Raw genomic sequence first — 22,879 nt, forward strand, 5'->3', positions numbered from 1 at the left:
CACAAAATACAGGTCGTCTCTGCCTGCACCTCCCTTCCTCAACCTCAAAAGTTGGTGTCTTTATTGCATAGCCATCCCTCTATCCAACAGTAAAACATGACAATGAGATTTTTTACCTCACTTTTCTTGTTTATCAAGCAATGTTGACTCTTCCTAGCTGAATATTTGTGTTAACTCGAATTTTAAAGCCAATAAAATGTTGTTGGTAATGTTCATGGTCGTGTCTTCGATAACCCCCCTACCCCAGACAAGGTGGGTCCTCTTCGAACAAACCTGTTGTGACCAGTTCCCTAACTGAGACACCTTGTATTATTTAATATTTGTATGGTTTGATTCAGTCTGTTACACACAAACGGGTGTCAGAGTGAGAGAGCTCGAAACTAATTAGATGATTAGATATCAGCACAAAAGAAACGGGAAAATCCCAGAGGAGTATACCAAAATTGAGAGATCGAGGATAATTGGCATAATTGAAATGAATATTGTAAAAAGTACTTATTTGTTGGACAGAAATCGGTCATATCAGTCGGGAAAAAAGTTCTCAAAAAACACGTTGCACAACCTCGAGAAGCTTTTAACCATACTGTTGGAAAATACTGGCCTCACGTTAACTTTAATTTTAATGATAACAATCGTGGTCATACAAGTTTAGCTTGGATTTTTTATCTAAAATCTCAATAAATTGCACTGAGTTGGCCCCTGAATCTGGGAAAGTAACAACCTGACCAACCTCTAAAAAGGTAGTATAAAATGGAGAAAGCCTTAAAGGAACGAATGTCGATACAGTGACAATTTATGACGATTGGGGGGAACCATTCTGGATTTAATGGCTGAAAATTGTTTCCGTCGTTCATGAATTCATGATGCCCATTACTGTTGATGTTGCAGACGGTGCTCGCGGATATTTCAACTCTTAACACGGTCGCATTACTGCAATACGTGTTGTTCCTCAAGCAGTAACCAAAGCTACGATCTGGATACGGCGAATCAGAATGCTGGAAAAAGTCACATGGTCGGCAGCTTGACACACTGTTTTTCCGCCAGAATGTCGGCGTCCGTTGTACATAACAGCTAGACCTCTTCACGTTCTTTTAGAAGCAAATGTTTCATCGATATTTTGCCCAAAAGGATGAGACAATTGCTTGAACGTTCGATTTTCAAGTTTTTGTTCAGCGGTCGGCGGCTCTCGATTATATGATGGCCTACTTCGGATACAGCGATGTGAAATGTCGTCCAGTGATACGATACTGATTTTCCGGTTGAGGAGAACCATCGTCGATTACTACCTCATTATGGTCATTATGCTACGTATTCTAAGCGGGAAAACTTTCGGTGACCTCGAGAAAGTTCTGATTGGTTAACAAGAATAGAAAACGTTTCGGGTACTGTGGCGAAGCTTACTGCTTCTTCTCTCAAGTTTCTCAGATTCTGTGTGTACTGAAGCAAATTGTATTTCTTTCTTTTTTTGTGAGGCGCTTTCTATTTAGTCAAACTTTTCGGTTGGAAATTTCGTCTCAAATGGAAAGCCTTTTCTCGTGGGCGACCTGCACTGTTTGCAACCCCTTACATGGTTGGTCGAGAGGACAAAAGAACGAACAACAGAACAATGCTCCCAGCCCTAAAACACAATGCAGCTGCAGGTTATCAGGGTCCAGTGATAACAGATAACAGAGTTTTTGAAAGGTTCAGGTCTACTGTTTTTTTTTTTCAGTCGTTCCCAACTTGCAATCTCATTGGTTGATCAAAAAACGTGCGTGATGGCGTTGCGATGGCGCAAGAAGAAGGAACATTTTGTGCAAATGGAACAGTAATTTCGTTTTGGAACCGAAAAAGTGTAGAACCTCCAAAGGTCGTCCGTTTTTATCCCCGGAAAATTTCCGTTTTATCCGCGCGAACATTTGCATTTCAGCCGTTTGAACCGAAAATTTTGGCAAATTGGAGAGCGTCCCTGATCTGCTCTGGATTTGGATTTGTTCTTTGTCTTTTGCCGGTTTCCTTTATTTTTCATCATTCGAGCGCCGGTACCCATAGAGGGAAGGGAATATTCGCTCCTTGTACCTTAAAGGTGACATCAGCTGTCAGCAGAAGATTGTGGAAACGCATTTTGGACAGCGTTTGCAAAACGCAAAATAGGTCATTTTATCACTGTAAATTGTTATGACCTGTGGTTATTCGTGTAAATAAACATACTGTAGTGAAACATTAAACTGTCTAGACGACTTATTATTGAAAGTCTTTTAATTATATGGCCTCTTACGCAACTAGCAAATCCCTATCCAAGTTGTGTCTTTGTGGACTGACTGAAGTTGTTCATTCAGTTGCCCGATCACTTCTGCGACCTGTAGTATTCTAACCTCGAGTTTATCCTTATCGCCAAAAAATGGAAATGAGTTGTCCTCAATGCGTGGGAACTAGAATTCCGTGTCAACAATTTCTTTCTGTTGGGCGACTCCTTGAGTTTGATCGGTCTTTGATGGTAGTCAAGACGGTGATCTCACCACATGTTTCATGTATGTTGCACCAAGTGTCCCGGCCTTCAAGTGAGAGAAGGAGAAGGATGACTTTTGCGCCTCCAAGGGGCACTGTCACGGCGATTTTGCAGTATTTTGATCAAAACTACTCAAATACTTGGCAAAAAACCTGTTTTATAACATGAAATTGCTCTTATAACATCTGGAAGAAAATGTTAAGGTTTTTCTCGTAGGAAGAACAAGCCCTGCATAATCAAGTTTTTAGCGACTTCTCTAAAATACACAGGAAGAATTGAAAAAAATTGGCCAATTTTTTCAAGTTGCAATCCACTTCCATCCAAGCCATCCGCAGCCAAACATCATTAAAACTAGTTTCTGTGCACTAGTAGGGTTATTGTTAGCAAAACTCTGTCATCATTCTAACGATTCCCTTGAAACAAATACGATTTTTGTCTATTTGTAGTCACACTAAAAATAGTTGACAAAAGACAAAACGATTGCATCCACACTGATCCGTTTTTGGTGTCTCCAATGGATAAAAAAGATATACGTCCACATTGATGTTTTCACACTGTTTTCCACCGTCCACATCATTACAACTTCACTTATATTACTAGTCTCAAATGTCTGTTTCAAAAGTCTCCATTTTTGACAGCGTCTTCGAAAACCACAAGTTCCGCGTTATTTGATAATCATCTCCGTTTTCGATCGTTTTAGCGTGGAAGGTTGGTAAAAAGTATGCATTTTCACACAAAAAACGCATTTAACATGAGTGGACGACGCTTTATTGTTCATGCCAGTTTGATTCACTGGCCATGATTGGCCCGTCATGATTCGAAAGAAAGGCAACAGTGAAATGAGCTGTCAGTTAAGCCCTGAGTTTAAACGTCGAACGGCTCATGAAACGAAGCCATTTTGATTCGTTAATTCAGCCAAGTGGAATTTGATTCCTCCAAACCAGAGGGAAATAATCACGAGCTTAAGATAATTTGAAATGAAAAATAAATTTGTTTTGTACTCTAGTAACAATATTCAGAGCTTAGTTCGCGAATTCGTTCGCAGAATCTCGCATTGGAGCTGTTTCCAGTTCTGTTTATTTGTTGAATGTACCAACGCGTCTATTAACTCAGTATTCTTTTAAATTGTTTACACCACCTGAAGAGGTTTTTTGTTCTTTTAGTCCAACACACACAATGGGATAATCTAAGTTTTTGTTACTTTTGTTTATATATTGCATGCCTGAGCGAACGTACTGAATAGGCAATTTAACATGCGCGCTTTAATTCAGCTTGACAACAAGATTTGATCTGGTGCGAGAACAGCCTAGCAACACGATTATAGGAGCTCCGTTTTATAACCTAAAAGTTCTCATTTTTGTTGAAATATCTTTTGCTCGTTGAATTCTTGAATCCTTGACGTTAGTCGCTGACAGAGAAAACAGACTCTTTTTAATGTGAGGCAAAAGGAAGTATTACATCACCAGATTACTCACACCGGTAAAAACAACACAACTTCACATCGTCCGCGTTTGTCCGTTATATTCACGGAAGGTTTCTTGCCGTTGCTCTCGCTATGAGGACTTTAACTTCCTCGGGTTTGGGTAAGTTAAGATGTAAAATCTATCCTTTTGTTTACTTCCAGCATTTTAGAGTTTCTTAGGTAGTGGCATCCCGTTTTAATTGGGTCGAAAGGTCAAGGGAACCAGCCAAACTGAATTGAATTACGTGCGCAAAAAAGCCGACATTTTTACCAATTCATATCAGAGTCATTGCAGGCAGACAAAACGCTTTGCAATTCATAGTTCTAGACTCGTCTAATCTGTTGCTGGGAAAATTTTAATGTCTATTGCGGCTTTTCCTGTTTGCTCTGCTGTATTTTATTAACAATGGCACGAGGCACTATCAAAGTTTCAATAACCAAAGACAACTTAGTGGCGTATTCATGCATGGTGCCAGTCAAAAAGAGAAATTCGAGTTTGTATTTTCTTTTTGGTCTGTGCAAAAACATCTTAGATTGACATGAGCACAAAAAAGGAAATTACACTTCATCTCTGTCCTTTTGTATTTCAGCGTCCACAGGCTCCCAGGATGTTTTGGAGCGGGTGTCATCGCCTTTTATGTCCACGTACAACAAGGAATACTCTGGTAGCTTTGGTCCACCGGCGCCTAACGCAAGGTACTGTACGGCTCGGCTGCGCGCATGAAAGTGCAAATAAATTGACCTGAGTAATTCTGAGTCGTACCTCCCTTCCACAGTTCTCGACTCGCACAGTAGAAGGTATCCAAAACCTACGCGAGCCTGCACTATAAGAGCTATGAGCTTGTTCAGTCGCCTTTAAGGGGATTTATAATTGGTATGGGCATAATCGTACGACTTGCTTCAGGGACAGAGCGAACTTTGCAGCGGCGCGGCGAGTAATCTATGCAAGCTTGTAGCTTTGCTGTTTGCCGTTGGACGTTATGGTGAAACTACCGTTACGCCGACGCACGGAACTTCCGTAGAGCTTAACGATAAAAGTGATTAATTCAAACTTTGAATAAATTTTTGAAAAAACTTTAAAAAAAAAATGATAGAATAGTCGTAGATTGTCACAACTGAGTTAGTAGAGATGGATTAGCCGGGAGAGCCTTTACCTCACACCAATCAGAAAGATTCCTTATCAGTAATGGAAGAGAGGGCACTTTGCTTGAATAGTGTCGGCGCTTACTTTAGTAAGTAACGAAACGATGCTTGAGGGGGAACGCTTACTAAGAAGGAGGGGGTGGGGGATCTTTTTGGAAGGGGGCGAGTATTGTAATAGAGGCGCTTAATAACAAAACCTTACTTGATAGGGAGGCCTAATTAGAAAGGGGACAGTTATTGGAAAAGGGTTTTAAAGCGAATCATTACAGGTACTTACACATTCCAATCTGATCTGGGTAAAGACGACCTGCTTGAAAACTAGACGTTCGACCCCACGGTTATGCGTGTTTCCTGTCTCAATTTCATGATAGCATAAAGTGCGTACTCTGTCGTGTTGGCGATCGGTTTCATCAAGTGTCCTCTTCCAACTCGACTAAAATCTGGACAGCCTTCCTTTAACTTAATTGAAACGTTCTGTTTGTTCAATTTAACTATGTTAATTAATGTTATTTTCTGATTTGTTCTTCAGAGTTCGAACGTCGCGTTTCTATCCTCCGGGACAACTAGAGGTGGACTCCACGTACAGAACCCATTTTTCTTCTCACCAGAGCAAGCCCCAAATAAAGGTGCCGTTTGGTTCGTCCTCAGGATGCCGAAGCAACAACCCACATCCTCACAATATGGAACAAGTGTTCAATCATCCCACAAAGGTAAGTGGCATTCATGAACATGATGATAAATAAATATAATGCGCGTACAGATTGATTGATTATCTTAGCGTTTTGAATGATGGTTATACATGGCATTTTATGGTGTTATTAATACTCGACTGTGCAAAACTGGGACCTTGAGTTGTAAGAAAGTGTTTCTTTTTTTCATCCCTATTTAACTCCCTTAAAAGACAAAACCAACAACAACAACAACAAAACTTCTTCAATTCTCTGTGAAACCCCTTAGAGCGTAGACGGGTGATTTTCAACAAGAAAGGTTAACATCTGTAAAGTGATGAAAAAGGACAACAAGAAGGGCTAGGAAGATTTATTCTGTTGATGTTGTTGATGTTGGGAGTGCTATCAGTATTAATTTTTTCCATGTGGACTTCATTGCATAACTTGAGAATTTAGCCGCGCGCCTCTAATCCATCCTGGCCGTTCGGAACGTTTCGCTTGGAGACGCGACCCTCGAGCGACCGAAAGCGACAAGAAGCGGCTGTACTCAGAATATTTTTTTGCATGTCGCAAACACTGAAACTGAAGAATACTTACCGGGCTGATTTTCGCTGCATGGATAATCCGAAAGAAAGAAAGAAAAAAACAAAACAAAAAAAAAAAAACAATCAAACAAACAATTAGTGAAAATAGGGACTTCTCGTGCAATGTCAGTTCCTTGGCAGATGTACATAAAATTTGACATTCTAGTCAGTTTACTATGAAATCTTTTTTGTAGATAACAATTTGAACTAAGGGACTTTTTTTTCTCTCTATGTAGGACTATTTCGTTTGGTCCCATTATCGAAAGCTGCCTCCAGTGAGCCGTCGGGTGCGTGCAGATGAAGGCTCCTCCAGCTCTGAGCTCCTAAAGAGAGTGTGCCAGGACAAGACTCGGTCCATCTACCAGCAAGATTATGTTTCTCCTCTCCAAGGTTAGTTGGTGTTCATGTTCCTTTTCGTCCCGAGGTCTCGGGATAGATAGTGATAAAATCGGTGGTTGACTCTTCATGTTGTACGGAATAATGTGGTCCCCAATGGCATTCACTTAATATTTAAACAGATTAAAACTTGTAGTGTGGAATTAGTACAAACATGCGCTTGAGATGCAAACATTTTTACGGTTTACCAGTTAATGTGTGTCCCTATGGCCTCCTTTTATGAAGTGACCGCCTCGACTAGCACCTGCTATTTGCAGGCGAAAATGGTTCTTATGTAAATGACAGTTGGTAATGATAATAAAGTGTGCGAGAAAGGGTGTGACCGTTGAGGTACTTGTGTTCAACTTGAACACAAGTATAGGCAAAGAAAATACACTCTTCGGGACTTTGAAAAAGGTTACCGCTAAGTAGGGGCTACGCTTACAGACAAATGGGGAGCAATTTTCGAGAACCTTTGAACTGACCGTTTATAGTGGGTGATAAAAGTTTGAAAACAACACTTATCAGCACTGAGACACACGTACCATCCCCGTGGTATGGCCAATAAAGGGTCTCGATGCGCGGGTTTACTCCCGCTTCTTGACCCGACCGCTATGCCATGCTGATGAGCGCAAACAAGGGCGAAACAGCTGTCCATGGCTGCCACTGCCTGGGTGATATGGTTGTGCGCATGCGTACGGTATTGGCCATACCACGGGGATGGTACGTGTGTCTCAGTGCTGATAAGTGTTGATAAAAGTTTGACTGTTTTAAAACCCGTTTACCCCAAGAATGATCAGCAAATAGTTTCTCCCTATAATCTCATTGCTTGGTTAAACATTAAAGTTATGAGAATGGAGGAAATAATCATCAGAGATAAAATTGATTTTTTTAAAAGAATTCTCCCAACTAACAAGAAGAACGTGTATGTTGATTTGGGGGCTTAATATGACTCCAAGAATACATTCTTTCTCTACAGATTTGCCCTCCTCAGCAATAGGCACAGACGACGGTAGCCTACTCTTGGAAAGATGACAGGCGGACACTGTAAAGGGATTAGCATTTTATGAAACACCGTGTAGAAAGATATTTTGATAAGCCTCTATACATACTCACTGAACAAAATATTTCAGCTCAATCATTTCATTTGAATTTCTGTTACAAATTACTTTAAGCCAAGAAAGTTGGCAAACTGAAATCATGTTAGAAAATATTGTCTTGGTGTACCACCACTGTCTGTACTCTAAACAATGTGGATAGCGTTTAGGCAAAATTTTTCCGGAAAGCAAAAGGGCATCGCCATAAAATGTCTCGTTTCCCATCGCCTTCTTTCTCGTGGGAGTGGGTCGATCGGTCGGTTGACAAAAAGATACGAGAAAAGAATTGCCGACAACTTAATAAATATGTAATTCCAAGCTAGCGTTGATTTTATCTTCCCTGTAACCACTATTATGCAACGAGCCGTTATCACAGTCCGGCTATAAAAAATTCGACGGCATCGTTATGTAGGTAATTCAGATGTCAGAGTCGCTTTAAGATGTATACAAGACTTATTAGACTGGAAACAACCCAGAAAGGGGTGGCAGGTAATGATCATGACACCAAAAACTTCATTTTTCACTTTTTCAAAAAAATTGTATCGGTCGGGTGATGACAAACGAAAACATTTTATGGCGACTGCCAAATGAAACGAGTGTTGTTATGTAGACAATTTGCTTCAACAAAGACAACCTAGCCTTCTAGTTCCCGCTGTGATTGTTATAAGTTCAGCGACGCCAAAGTAAAGGTATTTTTCGTTTGAGCATTCAAAATAAAAGTCAACAATGCCATGAACCAATAGATATCAAAGCATGACCATGTATTTCCTGCCGTTCCTAGCGCGCGGGAAAATGAGCGACAAGTCTCTGCTGTTTGTTGAATTGAAAACACGGCATGTTTGGTTTATTTTTGTATGATTACTTTGAGCCAACTTTGATCTAAAGCAAACAAATCATGACTTTCGACAGTCTAATAAAAACTTCTCAATAACAGAATAGAAAAACACAGAATTGCTTAAGTTTCTTTAGCAAAGCTTGACCTCAGGTTCAAAAACAGCGAAGTATAAGTGTTATTTTAATAATTTGCACATGAAAAGAAAGAAAAAGTTTTTTCCTAGGACGAATGATGTACACCAAGACTTTCACTTAACAAAAAAAAAAAGCTGAGAAACTGACGTCAATTGCGTGATGGTCTGACTGGCGCTTATGGAGTTATTATACGGGGCTTTTGTTAGCCGACTCTTTTCAGCGCCGGTACACTGACATTTGAAGCTTTTGAGTAGTGGCACAATAGGCTTTGTTGAGTGCCAAAACAACGTCTTTTGTTGCACAAGTTGAATACTGAATAAAGTAAATGAACTCACAAATATTTGTAGTTGCTTGTTTGTCTGCTATCTCCTAAGAACTGTAAAATATTGAATTTTCTAGTATAATCTTGAGTTCAGGAGTTCAGCATTATTGGCGCCAACACACTGGCGCGTGATTTTTATCAGCGCGCTGGTAGATAATCTGGAATATTTTATAGATTACGCAAAATGTTGGACATCTAATTACCATAGTGTGAATACAGTTTTGTTTAAGATTTTATAGCTGTTGATAGTTTGCGTTTCGCGTTAATCAGGTTAATGAATGGATACTTTAGAATAGACCAAACAAAGCATTGATCTTCAGCCGGCTGACTTATTTGGGAGTGTAAACAGCCAATCAACGTTACGCAACTATCCAGGGAATTAGAAGGTCGTGGAAACCGTGGAAACGGCGCGAATAAAACGCTAAACCAAAGTTACTTGCTCCTTAACATCTGCCATTTCAATCTTTATTTACAGGTATGAGAAAATTTTTGTTTTGTTTTTTAGTTATAGCAAGTATGACTTCCTCTCAACAAGTTTTCCGCTGAAAACATGTTGTTTGTTAAAGTTAAACGTCTTTGGTTGGCAATTCCACTTTGCGATTACAGTAAACAACAGAGTAGAGCCATCAGTATTAATTGTACATTTCGTTGAATTCTTTCTACACAACCGTTCAAAGTTATTACGAAACTATTTAACATTTTAAGCGAGCTATTGTGGTGAGGTGCTCACTTGAGCCCAATATGTACTTGAAGTGTCTGCTATATATTGGTGACATGTAAATATACGCGTTGTCTTCCGTTTCAACAAACTGGCATGGCTTGGAAATTTGTGGAAGCTAACATGCAAATTGAAACCTTAATTTCAGCAAAATGACGTCACTTGACTCTTAGCCTTAGATGTTGTTTTTTTTGGCTTTTCACACAGTGCCCGTGGACAAAAACGTAAATTATAAGGGTCATTTCTCAAAATGGCCTTCCAAGTGTTTTCATTTTTGTTTTTGTTGTTGCCGTGTACCGGGCCGTTTCAGAGCGTTTCCAACGAGTTAAGGTTTTAGTTTACGTCATAGATTGACAAATAAGGTTTCCCAGTCCTGAATCTTGCATTACCTGTGTTCTAACCCCGACAAAATTACAGTCGTTAATTTGATTTCTATCTGAACATTCATTCATTTAACAGACACCAAGTGATGTTCCCTTGGACAGGCTGGTGATTGTTGGAAACAGTTTGTATTAGTTGTAAGGTACCATGTGACATGCCTTTCCAGGAGGGCAGATATCTACCTCCGATAGGTAAATAACGAACTTAATTGTGATATCTTATTTAAAGATATTCGGAACGTTTACAATGGTTGGGAAGGGATCACGGGAAATCTATATGTAAAATACAAACAGTTGAGAAAAGTAAAAAATAACATCAGCTAGATGGTATTGATAATAGTATAGGGTATTCAGCTGACTCCACTTCAGCTATTGTGGGTTGAACTCTCTCCCACGTAATTTACACTTTCACACCACATTTAAAGTTCTTTAATTTATATTTATATATACTCAAAAGACTATTTTCTGCCACAATTATTGGCAAATATAATATCGACTCAAAGAATTTCCTTTTTATATAACTGATATGATTCTGTTGCAGTTATAACCAATATGGGGGGGGGGGGGGGGTAGTGATGAGTAGTGATGAATTGTTTAAGGTTTTCTACTAGTCGACAAGGAAGAGCCAGTACAGATAAAACTTACTGTTATATTCTTGATCTGATTGAGGTTTTGTTCCATTAATTTTTCTCCCTAGCCACTCCCATACTGTCAACATATCAAAAGGATTATATCAGTCAGGCAGTCAATCCACCAAAATCATTCAAATACAGGGCTACAAGTAGCTTGCGTAAGTGTCTCAACATCATTTTTACTCCACTTTATTAACAGTAAAACCATGCAAGGTCATCATAATAAACATAAGAAAATAAGTAAAACAATCAAAATCGAAGCAAATACAAGTAAATGGCAGCAAGCGCGGGAAAACGCCTGCGAGCAAGTCACGATTGGTTTTTGTTTTACTTCTTATTGGTCGTGAAAATGGCGCGAGTTTTGCGAGTCAATCACGGAGCGTAGTAATGCGCTCGAAAGCCAAAGTGAAAGCTCAAGTAAAAAACGTTCTTTCAAAACTTGTTAATTACGCAAACTGAGAAAAAACTTCCAGCAAACGTTAAACGACAATTGGCTGCTGTCTGAGTCATGTCGAAACTGGGAACCTAACGACATTTTTAGTAAATTTCAGCGAGTCCGCATGGAAATGTAAGATTAAATAGTCTAGTTAAATATACTAAAGAGCAAAGACAGAAATGACTTTAAAAGTTTTGGAAATTTGCTTTTCAGCTCCCATAAACTATTCAAAATATCGTGGATTAACAGACACTAGATACAGTGACGAGTTTCAAGGGAAGTTTGGGCCTTCTGCTCCAAGCGCAAAGTAAGTTTGATGGACGGACTTATAGAGGTCAGGTTTAGAGGGTACAGCTCAGGCGATTAAACGGTGCATTCAATTCTTTTATCAGCAAAAGCGACAATAACAACAATTACTGCAAAACAACTCCACATTTGTGTACTTGTTATTGGCAAATAATAAAATGTTGTTGTTGTTGTTGTAATTAAAAGATTAAAAGCAAAGCAACAAAAAATGAGGTAAACTTCTCAAAGTTATTGGCTATACTTTCTGTTTCTTGTCTTATTTTCTTTACTATAGATGCTTGTTGTTGTTGTTGTTAAATTTTTGCAGTTTCCTTTAATTTCGCTCGGGAAGAAACAAATTCCTGAGCTCTACTCGTGGAAAGTTCAACCATGACGGCTACTCTAACAGTGGGGAAGCCAACTGTTTAAAGATCTTAAATTTACTCAAATTGGCATTTTCTGGCTGAAAAAAGCAAGGCTGAGGCATGGACATGAAGACGTAAAAAACACTCACAGACAAAACTCATGTCCCATTTGTCTCGTGTTCAAAGAATTCAGATTGAAAGATTTAGGTAGTGGAAGTAAGCGTGATTCCCTTTCAGAACAGAAGACTGCCACAACACTAAATTATCGAACTTGCGTTAAAAATCTTGGTGCAGCTTAATAAAAATTACTTCTCGTCTTCTTTGTATTCTCCCCAGGCCTCCCGCTTACGAGTATCCCTCGAAAGATTCTTTTGAGACGTCAACATACAGAGCGACGTTTAGAAGGAGCAACGATCCACGACAAGAAACACTCCCCACCTCTCCCCTGAGGAAAAATAACCCCCACCCGCAGACTATGACGAATGCTTTCAGCTTCCCTAACAGGGTGAGTTCCTGGACGTTGTCTAATGAATACAGCCAGTGACAAGTAGATTCATTCGTGACTTCATTGAGTAACGTGATGTTTTCCAAGGCACTCTTACCTTTGTTTGTATGTCTTTTCTAGTATGAATCGCAAGTATTTTCTTACAATATTTTTCTTCTGACCGTAAAAGCGCCTAATAATATTTTAAAATCTTGACAACCTTAAGTTCAAATCGGGGATCAGATCGGGATTCTACTGCTACAACAGTAAACAAAAAATTTTTTTGAAACGTTTCATTCTCTAACACCTATGCTGTTTCTTTCTTTCGTTTTCTTTTTCTTGTTTTCAGGGCTATTGGGTGTGGCCGCATAGACTTCAGCCCATAAAGTTTGAATGACAGACCAGTGGCAAAACCACAAAAAGACAGGAGATAATAGAGAAGGAGAAAATAAAGCCAATACTTTAGATTTACGTGTTATAACATAATTTCGTATTTTATTCACTCAAAAGTAGTAGTAACAATCGACGCAACAGAAAGTAACAAACAGGTTACTTATTATAGTGATAGTCGCAATGTATTAAAGGTATACAATTAATAAATATTGCAATGTTTTCGTGTGACGTCTGGTGACCTTTTTAAACGACAACTACAAAAATTAGACCAGGAAAAAAAGGACAAAATTTCGATTTTGATTATGTAGTCTTCAAGGCTAAAATGTGTCAGTGTCAAGAAGGAAATTACAGTTTTATTACTGGGGAACTTTATGATCATGTACGAGTAAGATAGCTACGAGAACAACTTTACAATTTCAAATCAGTCACATTACTAGAGCACGTCCTTCATTCTTCCATTTAAGAACAACTGAAGGACTGAAGGAACCACACTTGTGGGACTGCATTCTCGACTCCATAGGTCTTCTCTTGTGCGCATGACTACCCGGACAGCTGAAAAACTTTGCGCATATTAACTGTGTCTTATGGTACATGCATTAATTTCTCAAGTCCTCAGTAAATAGGGACACTGAGCGTTTCATTTCCGTGTATATCTGTTGCGAAGGCCTTCTGAATTGCCTCAGAAATTTGAATTAAGTTTTTAGGAAAATCTAAAGTTCCTCGGCAGAATGACAGCTCAAAATTTCGTGACACTACATGAAAAATTAATTCCTTTCATTTTCGGAGTGACAAATACCTCGATTGAAATGCGAAATAAGGTCATTTTCCTAAAGCCAGCTGGTAAATTCGGGAAATAAGATTACGTTTCCTAAAACTTTCTGCAACTTAAATTTTCAGCTGAAGTATCGGAACAGGTGAGACTGTATTAGCTTACGCTAGTATTCCTTTAAAATGCAACAAAACGATGTGGAAACACAGAAGACAACATTTGAAGTGTTTTGCTGTATTGTTCGATTCTCGTTGGGTGCCCTTGAATAACTCAACTGTTTTCCAAAGGAAAAGTGTGAAGAGGACCTGTCGTCATTTCAAAAGTCTAAAAACGTTTGCTTTTTTTTCTACCAACAGAAACTGGCTTAAGATAATGGCACAGTTTTGTCATGAAATAATTAAAAAATTACAATTCCTGCAGTATACTAAAGCTGTCGATGAGCAGCTCTGGTCACATATGAACTGGGTCTGAATGGATTGCAACCTGAACAAAGCTCGGCTATAACTCTTTTAAAGTTCTCTCATTTTCTTTCCAAGGCACTGCTCAGTAGCATACCGTTAGATGGTCACGTGGACAACTTTAGAGATTTATTCATAGGTTTAAAAAGTAAAACACTTTGTACAACATTATAAGGAAAAGTACTTCCTAATAGCATTCATTAGAATAATCACCTGCCCAGGTTTACGATTTCATTCCCAGAATCATAAAATAGAACTACCTTTTTATACGAATCCGCACCCTTGCAAGATAATAAAAAACACCACAGGAAAGTCAGAACTGTTCAATAGCTTTCATTTGAATGGTCACACTTCAACCAGACTACGGCCTCTAAAGTTAGTTCTAAATTGTTTAACTTTATGGAGAGAACGGTAAGTTCCGTCAGCTGTTATGGGCCGACTGAGTTGAATTTGCATGTAGTACTTTGCTCACTGGTCCAGCCGGCAAATGCTTTGATTCCTTTGTTTGAAACGAAGTATGACGGAGGGGTGGATTCAAAACACAGCAGCATTAATTCTCGAATAAACGAAAACAAACCTACAATTTTAAAGCATACAACTATAAAAACTTGGCATATATCAATAAGTCAAGCGCTTTGTGATTGCTTTTGAAGTTTTACGGGATACCACTACACCTCAGCAGTGGTATGTTGAAGCCGTGACTTCCATTGCCTGAGCATTGCTAATATAATGATTACTGGTAGAGTGTTTGTGTAATCAACGCACTTTAATCTGTATGCAAATAATCTGCGAGTTTGTCAAAGAACTGTTAATAACAAAGTATGGCGCAAACAACGGTAAATTATTCATTACCACCTTGAAGACGAGTGTTTTTCTACCCCCATTAACGTCTTGCGACACAAAGCTGTAAAAGTGTTACGCAAAAATGACATGATATTCGTACCAGTAGAGATTCAGACAGGAAGCCGACAACAAGAGCTTTCTTCGGAAACAACCAATAGCTTAAGTGATAGCTCAGCCTGGAATCTTAATTTCTGTCCTCAGCAATAGAGTTAGCAGACCATGATTGAAGCTAATTTACTTCTTTTCACAAAGCGTTAATCCCTCAAACAATGGCACTCACAGATGTCCTTATCTGTAAAACAAATACTTAGACTCCAGCACCAAGTGGTGAGATTAGGATTAAAGTTGCTAGAACGTCCTGGCGTGAAGCTGGGCATTGGGTCTATACATTGCAAAATTCCAAACATTGCGCAAATCGCGATTTAACGTATAAAAGTGAAGTTAGTTGTTCTCGCGAGTCGCCCTGTGATCAGATCGACGAAAATCTGTTCAACGTTGAAAGCGCGCACATCTTTAGATTATTATTTACGCCACTGAAAAGTCGGCAAAGATGCGAGAGGCTATTTACGAGATTAAGTCACCGAGGAGCAAAGGTACTCCGTACAAAGACTGGGCAACCACAGGTTAGTTATCCCACAAATTAACCTCCACGTTGCATTTATCATTTTCAAACTGCATTAAGTGTTTTTCACACATGTAATTCTCCGGCAAAGCGCGCTGTATCTCATTGTGCTCCGTTTTATTGTTTGCAGTCAAAGAGGCCAGGGCTCGCCAGATTCCGATCGGTCTGCCAGAAAATTTGAAAAACTACTTCGAAAACGCCTTGAAAAAGGCTCCGATTTCTAACATGTTTGGGTAAGGTCGCTTCATTTCTTGCGTTTGTATAACAGGGCGTTGTTAAAGGATCCAAACTTTGCGTGTCCCTGTCCCATAGCAACAAAGCGACCAGTGTTGTACTTTACAACGGGTGTGTTGTACTTGGTTTGCAGCAATTTGTTCGAAATAGCAGTTTTTTCATTTATTTATTATCATTTATTCATGAGCTCGGCTTCGATTTAGAATTTCGCCATCAAGTTAAAAAACTGCGAATAAAATATTTTCAGTGTTCCAGTACTTTTTTTCTAAAGACACCAACTTGTTGGTGGAACTTTGTATGCTTTCACCAGATAATAGCAGTTGATGTCACTAAATTCTGCGTGAAAATCAACCGTTTAAAATCGTATCTTTTCTAGAATCTAAGATTAGCGCTTTGGTTTAGTAGCAATTCGACACTTTTTTTATCTCTAATGTACCGGCGAAATCCCGGCCATTTTGCAAATTAAGGAAGGACAGCCGGACGCGGTTCTGCTGATCAAAGCTCAGTCCTGGTTCGTCTTTGGGGAACATCACCTTTTTAATATTCTTTCTTGGGATATTTTTGTGCAGGTCTAAACATTTTTTTTGTCTAAACATTTTTACTTAGCTTTTTGCCGCCCCTGAAGAAGGTTAGTATTGTCTAACCGAAATATTGGGCAATAAACTTATTTTAGCTGTCCGATCAGCCTTGCATTTAATTTTACGTTTTATTCAACATTGGTGATCCTGATCTACACAAAGATCCGGCTACACTTTGCTGCTGTTTGTACAAGTGGTCCCTGCGCTATTCAAGAGTTACCTTAAACATTTTTGCCCATCACCGTTTAAAAATCTCAAGTTTTATTAACTACACAAAAACAGCTAAATTTTAGAAGTAAACAGAAAAATATAATAATTTCTTAAAATCCAGACAACCAATGATTTACATTATATCGTTTTTCTTTCTGTTCGTTTGAAAAATCCTAAATGTGACTAGCACAGTTTTATTTCAAACAAGTGCACTGAATTAAGTTAATCGTAAAACTTGGTTTAAACAAGTTTGCTAAATCAGTCATTGTTCTATTCTTCTTTAGCGGTATACCACAACAAACGCATGAGCAGCCCAGGTCACATGACAAGAGGATAGCAAGACAAAACGTGCTATATCACGTGAGCAGAAATCGTCCTCACCCGACTATATTCTTCCCTTTCCAAACTGGAGATAGGGTAAGATTAAATACAACTTTGTTTTAACTCAGGAACAGGGTGAAAAAGGCACGTACTAAGAAAAATACAGTAGTTTTTGTCACTTTATATTTTTTCTAAGGAGTTAGTGATCGTTCGCAAATTTTAAATATAAACGTGTCATTAATCAATTAATTTATTTCTCCGTATTGTTTTAGCTTAATACATACATGGTCTGGCTGCCAGATGACAGACACCCCACCTCAAGCCATTCTCTCCCTCCCGTTCCTCAAAGAAGAAATGAGTGCACCCCTCCCTCGAGAAACAGCCAAACAAGACATATGAGAAGATACTTTGGCTATGGACAATTTACAGGCCTGAACCAGACCACTTATCAAGACGAAATTGCTAAGACACCTTCAATTCACAGAACTGGTGAGAACAACTTTAAGGCCTTGAATTTACTCAATATATAGTTGATTGAGTAATTGATTGATTGATTGATTGATTGATTAATTGAGCGAGTGAGTGAGTGAGTGAGTGAGTGATTGATTGAGTGAGTGAGTGACAGAGTGAGTGAGTGAATTAGTGAGTGATTGACTGAGTGAGTGAATGAGTGATTGATTGATTGAGTGAGTGAGTGAGTGAGTGAGTGAGTTAATGAGTAAGTGAGTTAATAAGTAAGTGACTGACCGAATGACTGAATAACTTCACTGAGAGCATGACTGACTGACTGACTGATTGATGCAATTAACTGATCGATGGGCTGTTCGCTCACTTTGTTGATTGATATATTGATTCAATGATTGGTGTTTGGGTGGGTGGGTTGGTTATTCATTTATTGTTTGGGGGTTATCTGTTGCCAACTAGAACTTACAAAAACGTGCTTGTTTGACACAATTGTCTACCGCCTCTTTTTCTAGTTAACATGGTGGACCACTTTCCAAGCGCCACAAACAGCAACAGATCCTCTTTACATCGCCTGAGTGTGCGGTAACAAAATTCAAAGCCGTACAACACCAAGCAATTGCACCGTCACCGATTGTAGAAAGACGAAGATCAGTACAGGATAATTCAGTGGAAAACCTTTGTAACAACAAAGAGAAGTTCGAAAATGCGCTTTTAGTGTTTTAGCATTGTACATTTTCTGATAAAGGTGTAAAATATAAATTCAAAAGTACAATAAACATGATAAGTTTTTAGCTCACCGGAGTCGAAGCATTTTTGTTCTGTTTTGCTTTTCCAACCTCTCCCTTGCATCTTGTAAGTGGTGTGCCCCAATACTTCAATATCTACAGACAAAACATCTGCGTACCACATATTAGTTTAATACTAGCCTTTTATTGCCCTCCACATAATTTATGGCACGGTATTTCACTATCACTAGGAAAATTCGGATACCATGCAGTAATTATTTTGATTGACATGCGGATAGACACCTGCCACTCAACCCCACATGTGCATGTACACCTGTGACTGTGTGAAAAAACACGTGTCACGGTCCTGAAATTATCCGATGAGATTCGTGACTGAATACGGACATATCCGGAGGTGGCGTTACGCGTAGATAGATAGATGATAGATAGATAGACGCGCTAGCGTGACGCGCTATTCCTCAGTTGTTGCATTCTGAGTATTCAACAATCCTATTCATATTTTCGTCCACACAGTTTTCTTCCTTGGCCCTCGAGAAACGACTGAGGAAAGAGAAATCGCGAGACTAGCGTTACTGTATTGACGTCACAGCCCTGCTATCCCCAGTACCTCGTCTTGCGCGGTATCGAATCCAACCGGAAGTAAACTTTGACACTTTTATACACCCGAATCTCGGGGAAGAAAATTTGAAAAGGAATGTTTTTCTATTTTCATACGAGATTCAAGATTTTATATAGCAAATAAAAAATTCGTTTATATACACTATAGTCTTTACATGTACACTGTTCCAAACTTCTCCGACAGATCTTATGATGCAACATGTGTGAAAAGCATTTGCTATGTACAGCATAGTAAACTTTCTTAGGTTTTTTTCCAAATGCTTTGCTGGTCGTAATATAACTCAAAGGTAAAGTTGCACAGGGACCACAGATGCCGTTGAAGCTGGCTGAAGCTTAACCCAGTTTCCAAAGTATGAAAAAACTACAGAAGGACTGATTACAGCATATCACTGAGCGCTTGAACGAAGCGTGCGTGATGCTATTTAGATGTCGCTTGGAGAGCGCACTTCAGGAGTGAAATGTAATAATAATAATAATAATAATAATAATAATAATAATAATAATAATAATAATAATAATTTAATACTTCTATTGCGCAGATTAACCACTAATTTGATCAAATGCGCATTACAATATGAATAAATCTGAAATAGGAATGAGATAATATAACTATAATAACAAACATAAATATGGCAAGTAAAAACTAAAAAAATATACATATAAATAAATAAAACCTAATATAAAGACTAATATAATACATGCATTAGAAATACAACTGTATTAAAATAATAAGAGCAAAACAAAAGCAAACGCAAGCTAAGATTAGTTTAGTCCGACTAAGGAGTTGACAATGCCTTGGTAAAAAAATGCGCTTTAAGGTTTCATTCAGCGGAGTCAGTTGCAGGGTTCTGCGGACATCTGCGATTTCTCACCAAGAAAGTAGACCTGTCAGTTGTGAAACAAACACTTCCCCTATTTTGTGATGTTTAGAAGCATAAGAAATAGCATCGAGGGGAATCTTTGTTCTTGCTTAGAAAGGTGACGAGTGCACAATTGAAATATTTTGTACCCAGCGCGGACCTACTTTTAATTTTAGACGCCTGCAGTAAAAACCGACAACCAGGCAGCAGACTCCCAAAGTGAAGTAGAAATTCAAAATGGCGTCGGAGCAAGGCTTTGTTCCTGCGAGCGTAAATGTGGAAATCGAGGGTGATATAACGGTACCTGGAGCGCCTGACGAGGATGAAGGACCTAGTACTTTAGATGAGCCTGTCTCTGAGACATTAGTAAGTTGTATTTCTGCATATTTTTGCTTTATTTGAGGCCGTAAGCTTAAGCAGTCTGATTTTTGCATGGCACGTAAAAACTCGTTTTCATTCATTCAACTTTGTAAGCTTGACGTTGGTCGCTTTCTTTTTTATTTAGAAGCGAGATTTGAGGGCCGTTGGAAGGAAATTTTTTCATGTTTTAATCCCGAGGCAAAGCAAGAGTTTACTAAGAGACTGTAAGATACTTTCCTCGTTTAATTATAACTGACAGAATTATTATTGAACGCGCTCAGTGCAAAAAACCTACTTGATATTGGAGAGCTTTCCAAGGAAATTTTAATCAATGAATATTTTTGTCCTTTCAGGGGATCTGTGGGGTCCTTTAATCCTTTGTGTTCTATTAGCTATGTAAGTATAAGCTTGCATTTTATTTGTTGTGAAATTTCTCATTAATCTTACACGTAGTCTTTTGATCATAATATTAATATATCTACGTATAATATTTATTTCTTGTCAAGTCTTTGTCAGTTTGACTTGTAAATACAACAAACTTTAATCAAAGCTACTCTATTGTTAAAATTCTTAATATGGCGTTACATTGATGAAATTTGTATTTAATGTAAATGATTTCTTCTTTTGGCCATATTGCCTTTGGTAATGTTTTACATACTTACTGAAACCTTCAGTAACCTTGGTAGCTGGTTGGCCACTGAGAGAATTGCTGTGCTGGCTTATAAAATTGTTTGTGAAAGTATATATTCAGCTTTCAGTTTTTCAATTGTGCTTGAAGTTTAAGTTCAGCTGCTAAAGAGCATCTTAAAGTTAGGATGTTTAAATTTGAACATTTCCTACTGCAACAGAGAGCTCTCATTTCTGGAGTGCTTAAAACTGCATAAAAAACTGACACTTTGGAGATAAGTGTTTACGTAAAAAAATTAATGGTCATGAAAATGACTCCTCAGGCAGAGTTTTAAAGTGACTAGCTGAGTGCAGACAAAGTGGATTCTCTTAGATTTTGAGCAGCTTATTCCCTTGTGAAGCAAGATTTTCGCAAAATTTTAATGACGTTTCCTGTGGGTGATCATTTAAAGTATAAAATTTAATAACATTGTTTTAATAATCAGATACCAAAAGCAAGAAAAAGCTTTGAAACTAATTATACAAACTTAAGCTCAAAAGTATTTTAAAAAGTTTGAAAACATTGGTAAAACTAAGCAGTTTTGGGTATGAAATGAAATTATGCATTAATAACTGATTAATTTGTAAAATGCATCAATGGTTTTTATGTAGATAATAAAATAATATCCTGCATTAATTAAAAAGATTTCAGCAAGGCTTTAGTTAAAACTACGTGTAAGTATTGATTGTATCAGACAAGTACTTCCTTTAAGTATTTTCTGAAAATATATATATATACATATTCTGTAACTGCCAAACTTTTCTTATTCGATGAATGTTGTGTTGCTACCACTATTGAAACAAATGATGGTTCAGAGAATTAGTTCTGCAGTGTGTTTTTAAGTACTAGAGGGAGCACATGTATGAATTTTGTAAGTTGAGCGTTAGCCCTAGTAAGAAAATGGGAGATTGCACCAGGCCAAAAAAAAAAAAAAAAAAAAACTGATCCCCCCACCCCCCCCCCCCCCCCCAAATTGAATTGAACCTGCAACCTCTGGATTGATCAACCATTGCTCTATTAACTTAGCAACAATGACAGATGGGAGCAAGCAACATGGATGACTACAGTGGTAATAGTTATTTGGTTTCAATTTAGTACCATCCTCGCAGAGACAAGTGAACTGATGAAAAAAAACTGTTGAAAATGCGGGTTGTCATATTTTTCTGCTAGGATGATAAGATATATACACTGTGCAATTTGAAAAAGGTGCTTAGTAACTAACACTCACTCAAAGGAAGATGTTTATTAGCAAGGGGGTATTTATTCAGAGGAAAGTGCTGAATCAAATCATTGCAGCAAATTAATGTGTAATTTTCATCTGTAGGATGCTCCAAGGTCATACAGTAGCAGATAGCAACAACGATGGTGGTCCTCAATTCGCTGAAGTATTTGTAGTGGTCTGGGTAGGAGCTTTAGTGATCACAGTCAATTCAAAGCTTCTTGGTGGGACAATGTAAGTACATTATAATGAGTTACATTTGTAGTGTTTTATCTCATCATGTGTGGCATTCAATCTGCAATATTGAAAATTAACAACATTTTTTCTCCTGTATCCTGTATTGCTGATGCCTAAAGACCCATAATTAGTTAAATGCATTCTGTTTGTTGGATTTGTGTCTGATTATTAAAGGATGGTGCCTACTATAATTTATTGTTACTGCGCATACGTTCTGTGCGTCTCGAGATAATTAATCGGGTTTCCTATCAGTGGTGGCTACTAATGCAGGGATATTTTGTGCGGTTTAAAACTATTCAGGGAAAGTAGAACTTAGCAAGTGCTTTTGGTGTCCAAAATGAAAACTGAGGGTAACCATGCATTTTTCATAGATGATATTAAAAAGCTTCAATTTGGAAAAAAAAAAGCCATACATTGCCTTGTATTTTACTGCTTTTCAGAATAATTGTTGCTTAATTATCTCTAAAAAATGAGTGGTTGCCCCCAATTTTCTTTTTTGATTTCCATAGCCCTTGCCAAGATCTGCTTTTCCCACACAGTCGTAAATACTTGGGTATTAGTAGGCACCGTTCTTAATGCAAGAAAGTTAGAACTGTCTGCTAGCCTTCCTCGCAGTCTGCTCTTTTGGCCTATTATGCAATTTTTCCTCGTCTCGTTGGGGAGGAAAGATTGCGTGATGAGCCAAAAGAGCATCTGCAAGGGAGGCTATCTGTTTGCACAATTTAGAATTGTTTTGTTGTACATTGATACAGCATTAATTTTTTTTCACTTTACTACCCAGTACATTTACAAGACAGCATGGTATTGGTTTGGTTTCTTGATGTCTCTCTGTACTTTAGGACATTTGTATAGTTGTCATTTGTCTTCACAA

The 22,879-nt window shown here is 38.3% G+C and overlaps 5 protein-coding genes across 5 annotated transcripts in view; all 5 read left to right on the forward strand.

Moving 5' to 3' along the window:
* Positions 1 to 2,207, forward strand: part of LOC146485703 (TBC1 domain family member 19-like) — a 28,352-nt gene extending 26,145 nt beyond the window's left edge. Inside the window, exon 23 of the mRNA XM_085103031.1 lies at positions 889 to 2,207. Within this exon, the coding sequence (XP_084959157.1) occupies positions 889 to 960 (72 nt within the window). The 3' untranslated portion in view covers positions 961 to 2,207. The remainder of the gene's footprint in view (positions 1 to 888) is intronic.
* Positions 2,208 to 2,338: 131 nt separating this feature from the next.
* On the forward strand, positions 2,339 to 9,124 carry LOC146485704 (uncharacterized). The gene is made up of 5 exons (XM_085103062.1): positions 2,339 to 4,071; positions 4,541 to 4,646; positions 5,623 to 5,803; positions 6,582 to 6,735; positions 7,700 to 9,124. The coding sequence occupies exons 1-5, from the start codon at positions 4,044 to 4,046 to the stop codon at positions 7,753 to 7,755; spliced, it is 525 nt and encodes a 174-aa protein (XP_084959188.1). The 5' UTR covers positions 2,339 to 4,043; the 3' UTR covers positions 7,756 to 9,124.
* A 1,038-nt stretch (positions 9,125 to 10,162) lies between these two features.
* On the forward strand, positions 10,163 to 13,008 carry LOC146485705 (uncharacterized). The gene is made up of 5 exons (XM_085102948.1): positions 10,163 to 10,398; positions 10,904 to 10,996; positions 11,488 to 11,581; positions 12,261 to 12,429; positions 12,758 to 13,008. The coding sequence occupies exons 1-5, from the start codon at positions 10,362 to 10,364 to the stop codon at positions 12,803 to 12,805; spliced, it is 441 nt and encodes a 146-aa protein (XP_084959074.1). The 5' UTR covers positions 10,163 to 10,361; the 3' UTR covers positions 12,806 to 13,008.
* Positions 13,009 to 15,421: 2,413 nt separating this feature from the next.
* LOC146485706 (uncharacterized) lies at positions 15,422 to 17,887 on the forward strand. Its single transcript, XM_085102928.1, has 5 exons — positions 15,422 to 15,494; positions 15,624 to 15,726; positions 16,800 to 16,932; positions 17,109 to 17,325; positions 17,814 to 17,887. The coding sequence occupies exons 1-5, from the start codon at positions 15,422 to 15,424 to the stop codon at positions 17,885 to 17,887; spliced, it is 600 nt and encodes a 199-aa protein (XP_084959054.1).
* Positions 17,888 to 19,741: 1,854 nt separating this feature from the next.
* The window catches only part of LOC146485707 (protein YIPF6-like), an 11,996-nt gene continuing 8,858 nt past the window's right edge, over positions 19,742 to 22,879 (forward strand). Inside the window, exons 1-4 of the mRNA XM_085103055.1 lie at positions 19,742 to 19,891; positions 20,031 to 20,109; positions 20,239 to 20,281; positions 21,877 to 22,005. Coding sequence (XP_084959181.1) covers positions 19,763 to 19,891; positions 20,031 to 20,109; positions 20,239 to 20,281; positions 21,877 to 22,005 — 380 coding nt within the window. The 5' untranslated portion in view covers positions 19,742 to 19,762. The remainder of the gene's footprint in view (positions 19,892 to 20,030; positions 20,110 to 20,238; positions 20,282 to 21,876; positions 22,006 to 22,879) is intronic.

This window comes from Pavona decussata, unplaced genomic scaffold (genome assembly GCF_977016875.1).
Source record: "Pavona decussata unplaced genomic scaffold, jaPavDecu1.1 SCAFFOLD_25, whole genome shotgun sequence".
NCBI lineage: Eukaryota > Metazoa > Cnidaria > Anthozoa > Scleractinia > Agariciidae > Pavona > Pavona decussata.

What these genes read in the sequence shown, in the direction of transcription:
- LOC146485706 (XM_085102928.1), top strand. Translation starts at nt 15,422, where the DNA reads ATGCGAGAGGCTATTTACGAGATTAAGTCACCGAGGAGCAAAGGTACT. An exon ending in CTTTCCAAACTGGAGATAGG is followed by an intron (nt 16,933 to 17,108) that starts GTAAGATTAAAT and finishes GTATTGTTTTAG; the next exon opens with CTTAATACATACATGGTCTG. An exon ending in ACCTTCAATTCACAGAACTG is followed by an intron (nt 17,326 to 17,813) that starts GTGAGAACAACT and finishes CTCTTTTTCTAG; the next exon opens with TTAACATGGTGGACCACTTT.
- LOC146485705 (XM_085102948.1), top strand. Translation starts at nt 10,362, where the DNA reads ATGCCTTTCCAGGAGGGCAGATATCTACCTCCGATAG. An exon ending in CAGATATCTACCTCCGATAG is followed by an intron (nt 10,399 to 10,903) that starts GTAAATAACGAA and finishes TTTTCTCCCTAG; the next exon opens with CCACTCCCATACTGTCAACA. An exon ending in CTTTCAGCTTCCCTAACAGG is followed by an intron (nt 12,430 to 12,757) that starts GTGAGTTCCTGG and finishes TCTTGTTTTCAG; the next exon opens with GGCTATTGGGTGTGGCCGCA.
- LOC146485704 (XM_085103062.1), top strand. Translation starts at nt 4,044, where the DNA reads ATGAGGACTTTAACTTCCTCGGGTTTGG. An exon ending in TGTTCAATCATCCCACAAAG is followed by an intron (nt 5,804 to 6,581) that starts GTAAGTGGCATT and finishes CTCTCTATGTAG; the next exon opens with GACTATTTCGTTTGGTCCCA. An exon ending in TTATGTTTCTCCTCTCCAAG is followed by an intron (nt 6,736 to 7,699) that starts GTTAGTTGGTGT and finishes CTTTCTCTACAG; the next exon opens with ATTTGCCCTCCTCAGCAATA.